Source organism: Centropristis striata, chromosome 18, assembly GCF_030273125.1.
Source record: "Centropristis striata isolate RG_2023a ecotype Rhode Island chromosome 18, C.striata_1.0, whole genome shotgun sequence".
NCBI classification, from domain to species: domain Eukaryota; kingdom Metazoa; phylum Chordata; class Actinopteri; order Perciformes; family Serranidae; genus Centropristis; species Centropristis striata.
In genome coordinates, this window is record NC_081534.1 from 3907450 (window position 1) to 3921120 (window position 13671).

General features: G+C 39.6%; 1 protein-coding gene across 1 annotated transcript; it reads right to left on the bottom strand.

The window, feature by feature from the left end:
- Positions 1 to 732: 732 nt before the first annotated feature.
- vrtn (vertebrae development associated) lies at positions 733 to 5580 on the bottom strand. The gene is made up of 3 exons (XM_059356417.1): positions 5360 to 5580; positions 3794 to 4125; positions 733 to 3675 (listed from the first exon to the last, which is right to left on the bottom strand). Exons 2-3 carry the CDS (start codon positions 4103 to 4105, stop codon positions 1915 to 1917), a joined length of 2073 nt encoding a protein of 690 aa, XP_059212400.1. The 5' UTR covers positions 4106 to 4125; positions 5360 to 5580; the 3' UTR covers positions 733 to 1914.
- Positions 5581 to 13671: the final 8091 nt, after the last annotated feature.

Consider the following 13671-nt stretch of genomic DNA (forward strand, 5'->3'; position numbering starts at 1 on the left):
CACTGGTATCACCTGATCAGAATGAAGGCCCCCCCTCCGTCTCTCTACACCTCTTGCCCTCCCCCTCAACTCTTGGATGTTCTTGGCCTTATCTCAAACACCTCTATCCCCATGCATACAATTAACCCTCCCCCCGTCCCTGCACTCCATCCCACCTACTCTTGACCATTACCTTCATTAGCATGAGCACAATGGCTAAATAGAGAAGAGGCAGTGAGCAAAAACCACAAAACCAGTCTCAAAGCTCATTTCTATTCTTTAGCCGCTGGCTCGTTTTGACCTCCTTGTTTGCACATTTGGTTGTGGTTACACACAGTGGTTTTTCGTCCTTTTTTCCCCTTTATCTTTTCTACAGCACACTGGCTGTCAACATGAATTAACTTGGCAAGGCCTCGGCCTGTCTTTTGGGTCATAACGTAGTGCAGACCTCTGCCACTGATGTGCGATGTGTTAAACTGTCCAATTTATCCCACCAGAGAATCACATCAAGATGCAGCCGATGGGGCATAAGATTAGAAGTGCTTATTGGTATCACTTCAGCCAGAACAAGAGCTCACTGACTTGGAAGCAAGACCAATTGATTCTGAGAAAATTACAGAGACGTTTTACAGTTCCCTGATTTATTGCAACGACTGCTTTTAGATATTGTGGAGCATAAAACAAGTGGTGGCTTTAACAATTTGTCAGGCTCGGCCTGTGTTAATGAACTGACATGATGATACAGCATTAAATGCCTTTGAGAACTTTTCAAGCAAAATGGAAGCAAAGGGTTGATGCTGGTCGATGGTTTATTGATATACAGCCTAACAGAAAAGATTTCCCTTACTACTGCTTGACTATAAAGCAGGCCGCTAGTATCAACCATACCAATTTCAGACATGTAATGAAAAATAAATACACAAGTACATGCTGGAATCCATTATTTAGTGTTGTTACAAAAATCTGTGTGGAGAGAAGTAGGACTTCATTTAGCAGAAAAACAGCAGACAAATGTAGCTTATAAAGGCAAATACTCCACATTATATAACAAGGAAATAGGTAGTTCTTGGAATGAAGGATCGTACAAAAAAATTAAATATCTTCATTTATATTCAAGTAAAGGTACCATGTAAACCATTTTCAAATGTGGAACAGTTAGGAAATTCAAACTCAACCAATGGGTGCATGATGGTCAAGGCAATACAATCATTAGTGTCATGGGAACTACTTTAGTGCAAATACAGTGTGACAAAACGCACAGCTATTAATAATGCTCATCACCTGAAGTAAAAGAGGCATTTTAAAAAGTAGGTTTTAAAAAAATGCCAAAACGTTGAAACAACCATGTAAACCTTCGGTGCAAAAGATGTGTGGACATTCAATAATCAAAAGTAGAAAAATGAAAAAGAGGAGGATGTTTGAAAAACAAGGACTTAATTCAGGTCTAACAACAAATACTGGCTGCTCTTTGTATATATAAAAAAATACCACCAGGATTGTCCCGGATCAACATCACAAGCATCAACAAAAAAAAAGCATACATTTAAGCATTAACAATCTTACTACAATTAAAAACTGAAAAAATAAAAAGGACCCTGAGTACAATGTTAGCAAGGATTAAAAGACAACAGAGGTGAAATGGCTTCAAACAAGACACCACTCGCTTTGAACTGCCTTTTGCCTGAAGGGACTGACCCACAACTCAGTCTCTTTTCACACATGTGCAAATGTCCAGGAGAGAGGAATGGGCTGTGGTGGTGGTGGGGCAGAGGAAGGACTCAATGCTTTTAAATGCTAAACCAGTGTACTTAACAGTCTTTTAGAACATGAATGTGTAGGTAGTATGTTCACAGTGAAATCCATGTGAGGTTTTCCTGGGCTGCGAAGTTCTTCAAGAGCTTTGTCGCCCCTGAAAGCCCATTTTTGTGTATACGTTTACCCATGAACCAGTGACACGCCATGATGCAGAGCCCGCTTCCACATGTAGTATGTGGAGCGTGGGGTGAAGGGGAAGTAGGACCGGAATTCTTTAAATGTGGGGAAGGATTTCTCCTCAAAGCGTTGCTGCAGGAACAGCTTGGCCTTGGCCTTGAAGTTAGCCAGAGCAACAACATCCATGGCAAAGATCTGGTCATCTATGGGTGCCTTGGTGTGAAGGGTGTGCTTTGAATGTGGGGTGTCAAAGGAGGGCATGGGGAAGGTTTCGAGATATTTAGGACTCTCAACAAACGGGAGCACGTGCTCATGAGTATCCATCCTCTGTTCTGTGATCTTGTGTTCTGTAGCAGTGTTCTCCAGACTGTCTGGAAGGTTGGTCTCTGTCTTCTGCTGGACCATCTTCTTCTTGCGATTCTGCCTGCTACGCCACAGCCAGTAGAAACAAGGGGACATGGATGGGAACTTGAGCTTGAACTTTGTTAGTGGCCATTTGGACTTCTGGACATGCAGCTTAGCCGCATCCCGGAGCTGCTTTTTACTCAGGTACGCCAGCATGAAACTTCTGTGTTTTCGTCTGCAGATTCTGGTTCTGGGCACAAAAGGCTGGTTGGTGTTCAGGAGTACTGGCGAAAGACTTTTTGGACTTTGGCTCTTGTCAACATCTGAGCTGTCCTCACTGCTGCCAGCACTGCCTTTGTAGCCACCGTTGAACAGCATGGCTTCTCTCCTCCAGTTGTAGTAGGTGGATCTGGAGATTCCTGGGAAATTTCTTTTGAAGATCCTGAAGGGGAGGGAGGTGTTCATGGCAATGCAATTTTGCAGACAGCGCTTAGCTTCCTGCATGTGCGCCACATTCTGGGCCCTCTCCATGTCCAGCTTGCCGAGGCCGAGGCCAAACATACTGGCCACGCTGTCATGGTGGTCCGGCTCATCCTGCTTCGCTTCAGGGGAAGACCAGGCCTCCTGTTCCGTGCTCTCTCCAGGACTAATCTCTCCGGTGGATGATGAGGTGGAGAAGGTCCCTCCAGATTTCAGAAGCTCATGTTTCCAGTTGTAGTAGGACGATCTTGAGATCTCAGGGAAAAACTCCTTAAACTGGTGCAGAGGGATAAGCTTGCCTTCCATGTAGCAGGCTTGCAGGAAATACTTTGCTTCATACCTGGCTGCTGACTTTTTGCAATGCTCCGCAGTCTGCCTCCAGCGGAAGTAGGTCCTCTTGGTGATGTTGTACTTGTTCTTCAGACCAAGGTAGGAAAGCTGCGAGTCCTGGTTCAGCAGCTCCTCGCTCTTGGTTGGTGACGCAGTCTGCTCGCTGTCAAGGCTTCCAGATGAGAGGTCACTTGTCTGGACTAGTGCCACAAAGTGGTTTGGTCGAAACAACGAGTCATGCAGCTCGCCAGACCACATGATGTGGAGGGTTAGTGGCTCACGGTCATTGGGCCAAGTCCTTGGACGTATGATGCGGTTGAAATAGGGCCGGATCTTGAGGTTGAACATGGGGTAGATGGAGTAGATGTTAAACTGTAGGACTGATGACAGAGCATACACATGCCACATGTTGGCGTAGGAGCCGGGGAAGCAGGAAGCTTTGACATCTGCATCAAAGATGGCCTCCAAGACAGTTACAGGCAGGTTGAGCATGTCCTCAGACTCTTCAGCACAGAGACTAAAGCGAACGGCCTGAAGCATCATTTTTGAATCGATCATTCCAGAAAGGTAGTATCTCTTCCACAGCACCATTTCCAAAACTGTCCGCACCTGTGGGGGGTCAATATTAATGCATTTAATTACAAAGTTCACATTTCACTTGCAGGCAAAAAGGTGCAACAGTTCATATTTATACCAAACAGGCAGTGATTATAAACTTCTACTTCACCTGTAGCTCCAGACTGAGTCCAGTGTTGCCCACTAACAGCATGCTAACTGCATCAAACAGCAGGTTGCCCTCTCCCTTGCAGTTTAGAGGCAGGAGGCCCGTGGGTGCATCGGCAGGGTACAGGCCATGAGCTGTGTTATCCACCCCTTCCCACTCAGGGAAATCCTGACAGGGGGTGTCGGGGAGCTTGAAGGGAGCAAGGACCTGGTCCACCTCCAGGGCCACTCTGGTCAGAGCATCCAGGCCGGAGCTCTCCGTGGCCTCCTGGAGCTCCCCCAGAACGGAACACACAACCTCCTTCCTCTGGATCATACCTGGGGATGTGATGAGAGCTGGAGGGAGGAAGAAGGAGGAGGAGATGGTTAACAGAGATAATATAGGAGGAGAAGAGGGAAGTTCAAATGACGCTGAGAACTTTAGTGATTTAATACATAAGGGAATGTGCTCATGAAGTTACCAGTAGAATAGATTATGTAGATTACTCTAGTCTATCCACTCTCAAACAACAGCTGCAGCTTTAATCAAAGTGCTGCTGCTGCTGCTGCAGTTTTGTCTCAGAACAAAATAAACACATCACACATGTTCCCAGTTTACTGCACTAGATTCATTCCTGCATGACAAATAAGGCTGATCTATGAAAATGTACTGAAAGGGACTGTTCACCCCAAAAACAAAATATTTATTTTCTCTTTTATCAATCTAGATTGTTTTGGACATGTTGTCACATGTTGGAAAAATCATCCATAGAGATGCCTGCCTTCTTTCTAATATAAAAAGGGCTATATGGTTATTTGGTTCTAGAGCTCAAAGCACACAAAAAAAACAGTTGTAAGAAAAAAAGGTAATCCACAGACCTTTTGTGAGCAGTTTCATGTAGGAACAATACAAGAAGGTAAACAGTTCCTACATTAAACTGCTCATTATAAGGTCTGTGAATCCTCTTGAGTAACCAGGTCATGGTTTCTGGAAAGAGACATTACTGTTTGAAAGTGTATTTTTAGATGCTTTGGGCACTGCTAGCCATGTGCCATCTAGTTCCATTATATTCAAAAGAGGGTAGACATCTCTACGGACAATATCTCCAACACACTGTAACACACCAAAACAATCTAGGTTGATGAAAAGCAATACAAATAAGAAAAACAATATGTTTTTTGTTTTGTTTTTTTTACCTTGGGCTGAACCATCCCATACATTTTCTTGTTGACCCAAGCCTTTGGCCTTACATACAAGTGAGTTTCTACAACTGAAATTCTAGCAAAATTCAATTTCGTGTTGTTGTTTTTTTAAATTAAATTAGCTAAAAAAAACTAAACGACTCAGATCAATTTCAAAGTCATTACCTACAAGGCCTACTTTGTGCTGCGCCATGATGTTGTGTTGTTTATAGACGCTTGGTGATTGATCTGCCTGCCACTTTAATTTCAAACACCTAACTGAAGTCACGAAGTTTAAACCAGCTGTGCTTAAACACAATACAAACACCTATTTCTGATTAAGTTATACCTCATTAATCGCAAGGTAACATGTTTCATATAATACATATTAAATACATTATTTTCCTACCTGGAATTCCAGATATTTTAAAGTTTTGTCAAAGGGAAGCCAGCGGAGGGATACACAGCTGATATTGTTGATCTCTCTCGTGGGGTTTTAGTCCATTGTGCGCGTGCAGCTCCGGTGTTGTGTCCTCCGGTGAGCAGGGGAGATTTTGGGGAGTGATAAGCAGCACCTCCCTTCAGGAAATTGTTCATCGTCGATTCGTTTTTTTGTCTCTGCGTCTAGAGACACCTCCTTCCGTCCCTCCCCCTCCTCCTCCACCTCCTCCTCCACCTCCACCAGACTCCAGCCAGGGTCAATTTCAATGTGAAGTGTTAACAAAAGCCAATGTGTCAATGTGTGGCTATCAGAACACAGAGGCAGCCTGTATTTTAACAGGTATCGGTGCTTTTAGCTGTTACCAACACGTTTTGGCTTTTTCTTTGTCAAAGCCAACTACAGATGTCAACAGTTCACTTTCAAGTTTATTTGTCAAATGCATCAAAAGACAATTACACTGCAAAAAGGTGTGTCTAAAAACAAGATAAAAACTAAGTCTGAGGGAAATTATCTTGCTTCATGGACAGATCATTTCACTTGACAAGATTTCTTAAATTAAGATTGGTAAATCTAGAAATAAGCATGTTGAACGCTTAAAATAAGAATTAACTCTTAAAACAAGATAAATTATCCAACACTTCTAAATCTTAAGTTATTTTTTTTATCTTGGTAAGAAACAAATAATTGTCAGGTCACTCTGCTCGGGCCAGTTCATCGCTGCTTGCAGCTTTAACTTATCTTGTTTTAAGAGTTAATTTCTTATTTTAAGTGTTCAACATGCTTATTTCTAGATTTAACTATCTTAATTTAGGAAATCTTGTCAAGTGAAATTATCTGCCCATGAAGCAAGATCATTTCCCTCAGATTTAGTGTTTTTATCTTGTTTTTTAGACACACCTTTTTTGCAGTGTAGGGTTCTTTTTTTGCCTTATAAATAAACAGCAAAATATGTAGAATATCCAGCAGCAAATACATTTCTCTTTCTTGTACAGTTACCATGTTTCTTAAGTGTGCCCTAGAGACAGTGTTTGTGGATTAGAGTGGATATGTGCAGACAGACGGGGTGTGGACATGAGCTTTATGAGAGGAGAGAGAGAGAGGAGAGGAGAGGAGGGTTCCTGTCCTGAGCTCCAGGTCTGCTTGTTTCTCTACTGTATCACTTTTAACACCTCCTGTCCTGCCTTTTGCAGGATTTCAGTAATCAAGGCCTTTTGTTCCACACACGCACAACAATCCCAGTGACTGTCCCCAACCCCCCGCTCCTCCCTTATACTGTAGACCCATACACACACACACACACACACACACTCACACCGGGGGCCAGCAGCATTTGGCCCCCACTGATGTGTCCACTCCAAGCACTTGGCAGACAAGCTGGTGCCTGAGTTCACTGGGGTTCAAGGCTCTGACCTGAAGCTTATCAGCTACTTGGACAATGTGTGAGTGTGAGTGGGGGAGAGTTACTTTGGTTTGTATTTCTAACATTGCAAGCTGAGATAATGCATATAGACACCCACTTGCTAAAAGGTATGGTAATATATGTGTGTGAATAAAAACTCCTCTCTTGATAAAGAGCTTCCTTCACTTGTTGTCTTCCACCTGAAATGTTTTTGGAAGTCACAGCGTGTTGAAATACAAGCAGCAAGATTACCTTCAATTTGCTGTAAGTTCTGAAGTGAACATGACGACATGCTTGCTAAGGAAAGGTTAAGCAAAGGTCACAGTGAACACATCTGTAAACCTTAAAACACACTTTTTATATAGATTTCTTTAGAGCTAACAAGAAGAGGACATCCAGTAGCAATGACTCAATAGAAGTGCCCCAGTGCTTATACAGTAGTATCAGTATTGTACAAACAATGGTGGAGTGTAACTAAGTACATCTGCATAAGTGATGGGTGCTGAAAATCCTTGAAAAAATTTGATTTTTTTTTCACCACACATAGTAGATGTGAAATAAAATATGAAAGTGAAATAATCAATATAAGATTTATAAGAATCAATAAGATTTTTTCATACAAAACACACAAAGAGTTAAAAAAAAATTAAACCACCAAACTGTACAAACCAGTACATTTGAAACAATATGTATACCGTATAAATCAATTAGCTGATTTACAAAAATAATAATTTGCAGCTATTTTGGTGGGTCTAATGATTCCTGCTTAACAAATGTGACAATTCTGCACTTCTGATTTATTTTCATAATAAAATAATAATAATAGTAGTAAAGTACCTCTCACTATTTATTCATTGACTAATAATCAGAATAGCAGAATAATCCATAATGAAAGAATAGTTTCATATCAATACAAATAGTTGGACCTGAGTTTTTGGGCGAGTTTAATAATCCATGCGTGACTTTTACTTAAGAAACATTTTCAATGCAGGCTTTTGCTTGCTAAAGAATATATCTTAAGTGTGGCATTGGTACTTTTACTTAACTAAAGAATCTGAATACTTCATCCAACACTGTGGTAAAGTATAGTGAATATGCCACATTGTCCCCAGACTGCTTTGAGTATGATTTCAGGGACATCTTATGTACTTTGATATCCTTGAAAGCATTTCAAATCTAACTTAAATCTGTTTACTGACTTACATTCCCTCTTTGCCTTCATCATCTAGTCACTTTAGTGCCCTAAACAATTTTTCAGAAAACACAGCCTGACTACTTCCTAGCTGTTTTTGGAGGATGAAATCAAAAAACAAACATATTCTGAATTTAGCATGTCAGTTTTCATTTCATGTGATCCGTAACAAGGGCCTGTAATCTCTCCACTTTATTCATCTCCCCTCTTTCTTGTCAATGTTTGTGTCTTCAACATCTTTTCAACCCCCTCAGACTGTTGGCGGCAGCCAATCACACACCTTAGGTGTGTAGATTAGCTGTGCTGCACTGCACTGTGAACACAGTAGTGGGCTGGCTGCAAGCATTTAAAATGCAAATAGGGCAACGCTGGGACCGGCTCCGGCAGTCTCTCACCTGCTGTGGCTGTGTGTGTCTGCGTGTATGTGTGTGTGTGCAGGTGTGATTGTGTGTGTACCGGCAGGGGACAGTAGAAAGAGCTGAAGACTGAAGCCAGCTCCACATTAAATTTAATTCATCAAACTGGCAGAATAACAGGTTTGTGCCCAAAATGTTCAAAATTGTGCTTCATTTGGCTGTGCAGCATTCACAAATACTCTGCGGCTGGTTGAGATTTTACGCAACAATAATAACATTTCCAACAGCCAACATTAGATTTTGTGCAGTTACTGCTGGCCTGAATGTATTTAAAGGGAAATATTCACACAACGCAGGGAAATAACATAAACGGCAAAACAGATTATCTTTAAATGTGACATAGCAAAATTAGTTTAATGAAATAGATTTGATCTACTTGGACTGTAAGGTTTTGTTTTATAAAATAACTGCAGACCTAATAGACAAGTTTGTCATGTTTTGATTTATTATAGTCCAGAACACAGGGAAATAAAATGAATGCTGATTTCAGTGAAGCCTTCCCTAACAGCCATATGTAAAAAGGAACCTGGTCTCACAGAAATCCGTGAAATAGCCACAGATTTCGCTTAACTCAAAATCCGTGGAATAGCCACGCAATCGCTCAAATTTCCGTGAAACTGACACGGATTTCGCTACAATGCAAGTTAATGACAGTCATATCCCGTGGCTATTGGTTTGTTCCAAGTCACGTGACTTTCAAGGTCCCAGCGGTCAGAACAAAAAACATGGCGGACAGTTCTCTCATTTTTAGTGAAAAATCAATATTTTGACTTAGTTTCTGCATAAAAATGGATTTTGATCACATTTCTAACGAGAAATATATGTTTTATTTTCTAAATCTCCACTCAGTGAATGTACATAATCACTTTGTATGTTGGAATAGCCACGGGATATGACTGTCATTAACTTGCATTGTAGCGAAATCCGTGTCAGTTTCACGGAAATTTGAGCGATTACGTGGCTATTCCACGGATTTTGAGTTAAGCGAAATCCGTGGCTATTTCACGGATTTCTGTGAGACCATGTTATGGTAAACATATTGAGGTAGAATATTTTAGTTCATTTCACATTTTTCTAAAGTCAAAGGGCAAAATAAAACACATTTCATGAGCACAGTTGCAGCACCCAAACAAAGAAGAGATCCCACACAGCAGGCTATTGGTATCGGACACAGGCGTATTCACAGGTCTCACACTCAGGGAGCCACACTTGGTTGTCACGGCCAACTGGTAGAATAATGTCAGCGTAGATCACATCATCTGTGTCCAGAACCTAGAGACATGCACAGACACACAAGCTCACTAGCTATCAAAAATGGCCATAAGCACAAAGATTCAGCTTTTTTTGGGGTAACACTTTACAATAACCATCTATGTGATGTTTATAGATGGTTTATAAACCAATTATTATTAACCATTTACAAAATTCTATACATATTTAATCTTTAAATGTTTTCAAGCAATTTCTTAAAGGCATAAGAATCATTTTGAAATCATTTACATACTTAATATGGTGTTAAAAATGTTATAACGAGTGTAAAGCTATTAATAAACTAATAATTATGTTTGTTTATGGTAAAGTAATCTATTTGGCATTTATAAATTATAGTTCAACATTATTACATTTTCTATTCACCATTCTAAATGGCCTATATACGGTTTATAAATGATGATTAAACATTAACAAACTATCTATTTACCATCTATAAATGATGGTTATTGTAAAGTGTTACCTTTTTTTGTTTTTAAAAAAAGGTGACTTACATTGACGGTACTGATTGTGAAACCTGATTCATCCGGTAGCTGGTTGCCTAAAATAGAGAAGAGCAAAAATTTACTACAGTTGTGCTCACAAAACCACTAAATGTTCAGTTCTCCACTATTGCAAAGTAAGTTCCATCATGTTTGGGACAGTGAAAACAGAACTTGTGGAGCATTTCTAGTACGTCTCACGTGAATGATTGCCTCAAAGACCACAAAGTACAGTTGTGCAAGTAGGCCTGTGTGCATGTGGACACATGTGTAGAAGTGATTGTGTATATGTTTCGGCTAGTCTATGCACAGGTATGACACCGTTTTCCATTTCAACAGACATTTTCTATAGGTTCAGGAAGTTTAGGAGAACTTACTTGTTCTTCTTCTGTTCACAACATACAATGCAACCAGCGCTGTCAACACCACACAGCCCACCACCCCCACGGTGGCGCCAATCGCTTCCTGGTTACCACCTGAAAATGGTCATGTAAATCATTTATCAAATCAAATCAAATCAAATAGTCTTTATTGTCATTATATAGTTCACTATACAACGAAATTGAAAGTGCCACTGCATAAGGTGCATAGTTATGACAATCATAACACAAAACAACATTAGTAAAAACATTTAAAAAATGCCGAGCTAAACAAGGACAAAAACAAGAACAAGGACATGTGATGTAATAAATAACTATAAAAGTAAATAAAAGCTACTTAAAATGCTATAATTTATACATGAGGTAAATTGAGTGTTTTGCACATATCAATTGTATTGCACATGTCCATTTTATTGCACCTTTTAATTAATTTATCCTATGTGGGTGTGGAGAGTTCTGAGTGTTAAGAGTTAAGACATCAAATAATGTTTTTTTTTAAGAAATATTCCATCTTATCTTGAAGTAATAATTAAATGTGAAGATTGAGACCACTTTTATGTCTGTACGCTAAGTATGAAGCTAAAGGCAGCAGCCAGTTAAATAGCTAAACCTATAAACAGTGCATATGGGAGAAGTTGGCCTTCAGAAATGTTGTTATTATGACATTAGTTAGGTTTTCTTAAATCTAACTAAGAAGAAGGCTAATTTCTCCCAACAGCATAAATAAGTGGAAACACATGAGTTAGCTGTGTTCTGTCAACAGGTGACATCACCACTTCTAAAGCTCGGGAACTGTACACTGCAAAAAAAGGTGTGTCTAAAAACAAGATAAAAACACTAAATCTGAGGGAAATGATCTTGCTGCATGGACAGATAATTTCACTTGACAAGATTTATCGAATTAAGATGATTAAATCTAGAAATAAGAAATTAACTCTTAAAACAAGATAAATTAAAGCTGCAAGCAGTGATGAACTGGCCCGAGCAGAGTGACCTGATGATTATTTGTTTCTTACCAAGATAAAAAAAAAACTTTCAGTCCAGAACTCTGTAGGAAACTATTCAGTGCCTGTTAGTATTTTGGCTTTATTTACTATGCAAACCATGTCATGCCTTCAGTAATGTCAGTAATGTAGTTTAAAAAAGATTGAACTGAAATATTATTAAAATCTGCCTTTTTGCTGTTTTGGTCTCTTTTTGTTTTGTTATTGAGCATTTTTACAAAAAAAAATTGTTTATCAATGACAAAGCTGGTAAAAAAAAAATAATACCATACCTTGATTTTCAGGTTCCAGTTCTATGCCCAATCCTCTTCCCCTTCCTTTAAGAGCTACAATGAAAATAGACGTATTAGGTTATTGTTAGCTCTATGCATTCAGAACCTTGTAATCTACTGGTCAGGACCAGTCACACAGACCTGGGACTCGGACCCGCATCTCCACCGAAGTCCGGACTCGCTGACCCACAGTCGCCCGGCACCTAAACGTCTTGTTTCCAGGACTTTGAAGGGTGACAGTCAGAGTAGCAGAACAAGAATGGTCCTTTTTTATCTGATACTGTGAGTCCTCTTGTACCTCAATGCCGGCTTCATCCACCCAGGTCAGGTGGACCCGAAGGCCCTGTGTAAAGCAACTTATTCTCTCCACGAAGGTGAGGAGAACACACTGCAGGGACACTGTTTTGCCAGGCATGACTGTTAACTCTGGGGAAGCTGAAATTAAATGGAAACATTTTTTGTTTTGGGTGTGTTTACAGCACATATTTCTCTTTTTTCAGCTATGAATTCTGCATCAATCCACATCACATTGCAAAAAAAAAGGTGTTTAGTCTAAAAACAAGATAAAACACTAAATCTGAGGGAAATGATCTTGCTGCATGGACAGATAATCTCACTTGACAAGATTTCTTACATTAAGATTGTTAAATCTAGAAATAAGCATGTTGAAAACTTAAAATAAGAAATTAACTCTTAAAACAAGATAAATTAAAGCTGCAAGCAGCGATGAACTGGCCCGAGCAGAGTGACCTGGAAATTATTTGTTTCTTACCAATTTAAAAAAAAAACTTTAGATTTAGAAGTGCTTGATATTTTTTTTATTTTAAGTGTTCAACATGCTTATTTCTAGAATCAACAATCTTGATTTAGGATATCTTCCATCCATCTACACTTAAAATAAGAAATTAACTCTTAAAACAAGATAAATTATCCAACACTTCTAAATCTAAAGTTTTTTTTATCTTGGTAAGAAACAAATAATTGTCAGGTCACTCTGCTCGGGCCAGTTCATCACTGCTTTTAGCTTTAATTTATCTTGTTTTAAGAGTTAATTTCTTATTCTAAGCATTCAACATGCTTATTTCTAGATTTAATCATCTTAATTAAAGACATATTGTCAAGTTAAATGATCTGTCCATGCAGCAAGATCATTTCCCTCAGATTTAATGTTTTATCTTGTTTTTAGACACACCTTTTTGTAGTGCAGTTACACTTTACTCACTATTTTGGGGATAAAAGTCATCTGGTTTTTGTCGGCAATGGTGACGTCCAACATCTTCCACTGTGAGATCGTTGATTTGCAGAGTGCATTTTGAATCCTGGTCCTCTGATGTAGCTGTCTGGATCTCTCCATTACTGACTATGGCCACATAATCACTTCTTCCTCTTCTGAGCTGCCATATACGAAAGCAGACTAAATTCTCCTCACATGGATATGCGATATCATAAGCTCCTTCAGTAAATATCAGACCATCTTCTCCCATTACACCTGATGAAAGATGATAAGCAGGGTCAGATTTTCTTCCCCAGATGTTTGAGATAAGATTATAAGACTATCATGAGATCAGATTGTGTTAATGTCTCACTTACCTGCTGTGATAGAAGATAGCAGCAGCAGCAGCAGTCTCATCATAACGTGAACACTTCTGGCCATCCTGTGTGCAAATGAGTTGGAACACTTGAGGTTCACTGACGTTACCCTGAACATTAGTCAACAGAAATGTCACTTCCTGCATTTGTCAACATCCTCAACCTGCTGATGTGGAAAATCTGAATTATGCTGTATTATGTCAGGGGGTTAGTTTACACTGGTAAAAATGAGTTAACAGTAAAGAGGAACAGGGAATATGATATTTTATTTTGCT

Bases quoted from the DNA above. Each gene is read 5' to 3' on its own strand.
- vrtn (XM_059356417.1), bottom strand. From the start codon at position 4,105: ATGATCCAGAGGAAGGAGGTTGTGTGTTCCGTTCTGGGGGAGCTCCAG. The intron at 3,676-3,793 runs GTGAAGTAGAAG...GACCCCCCACAG, and splicing joins GACTCAGTCTGGAGCTACAG to GTGCGGACAGTTTTGGAAAT.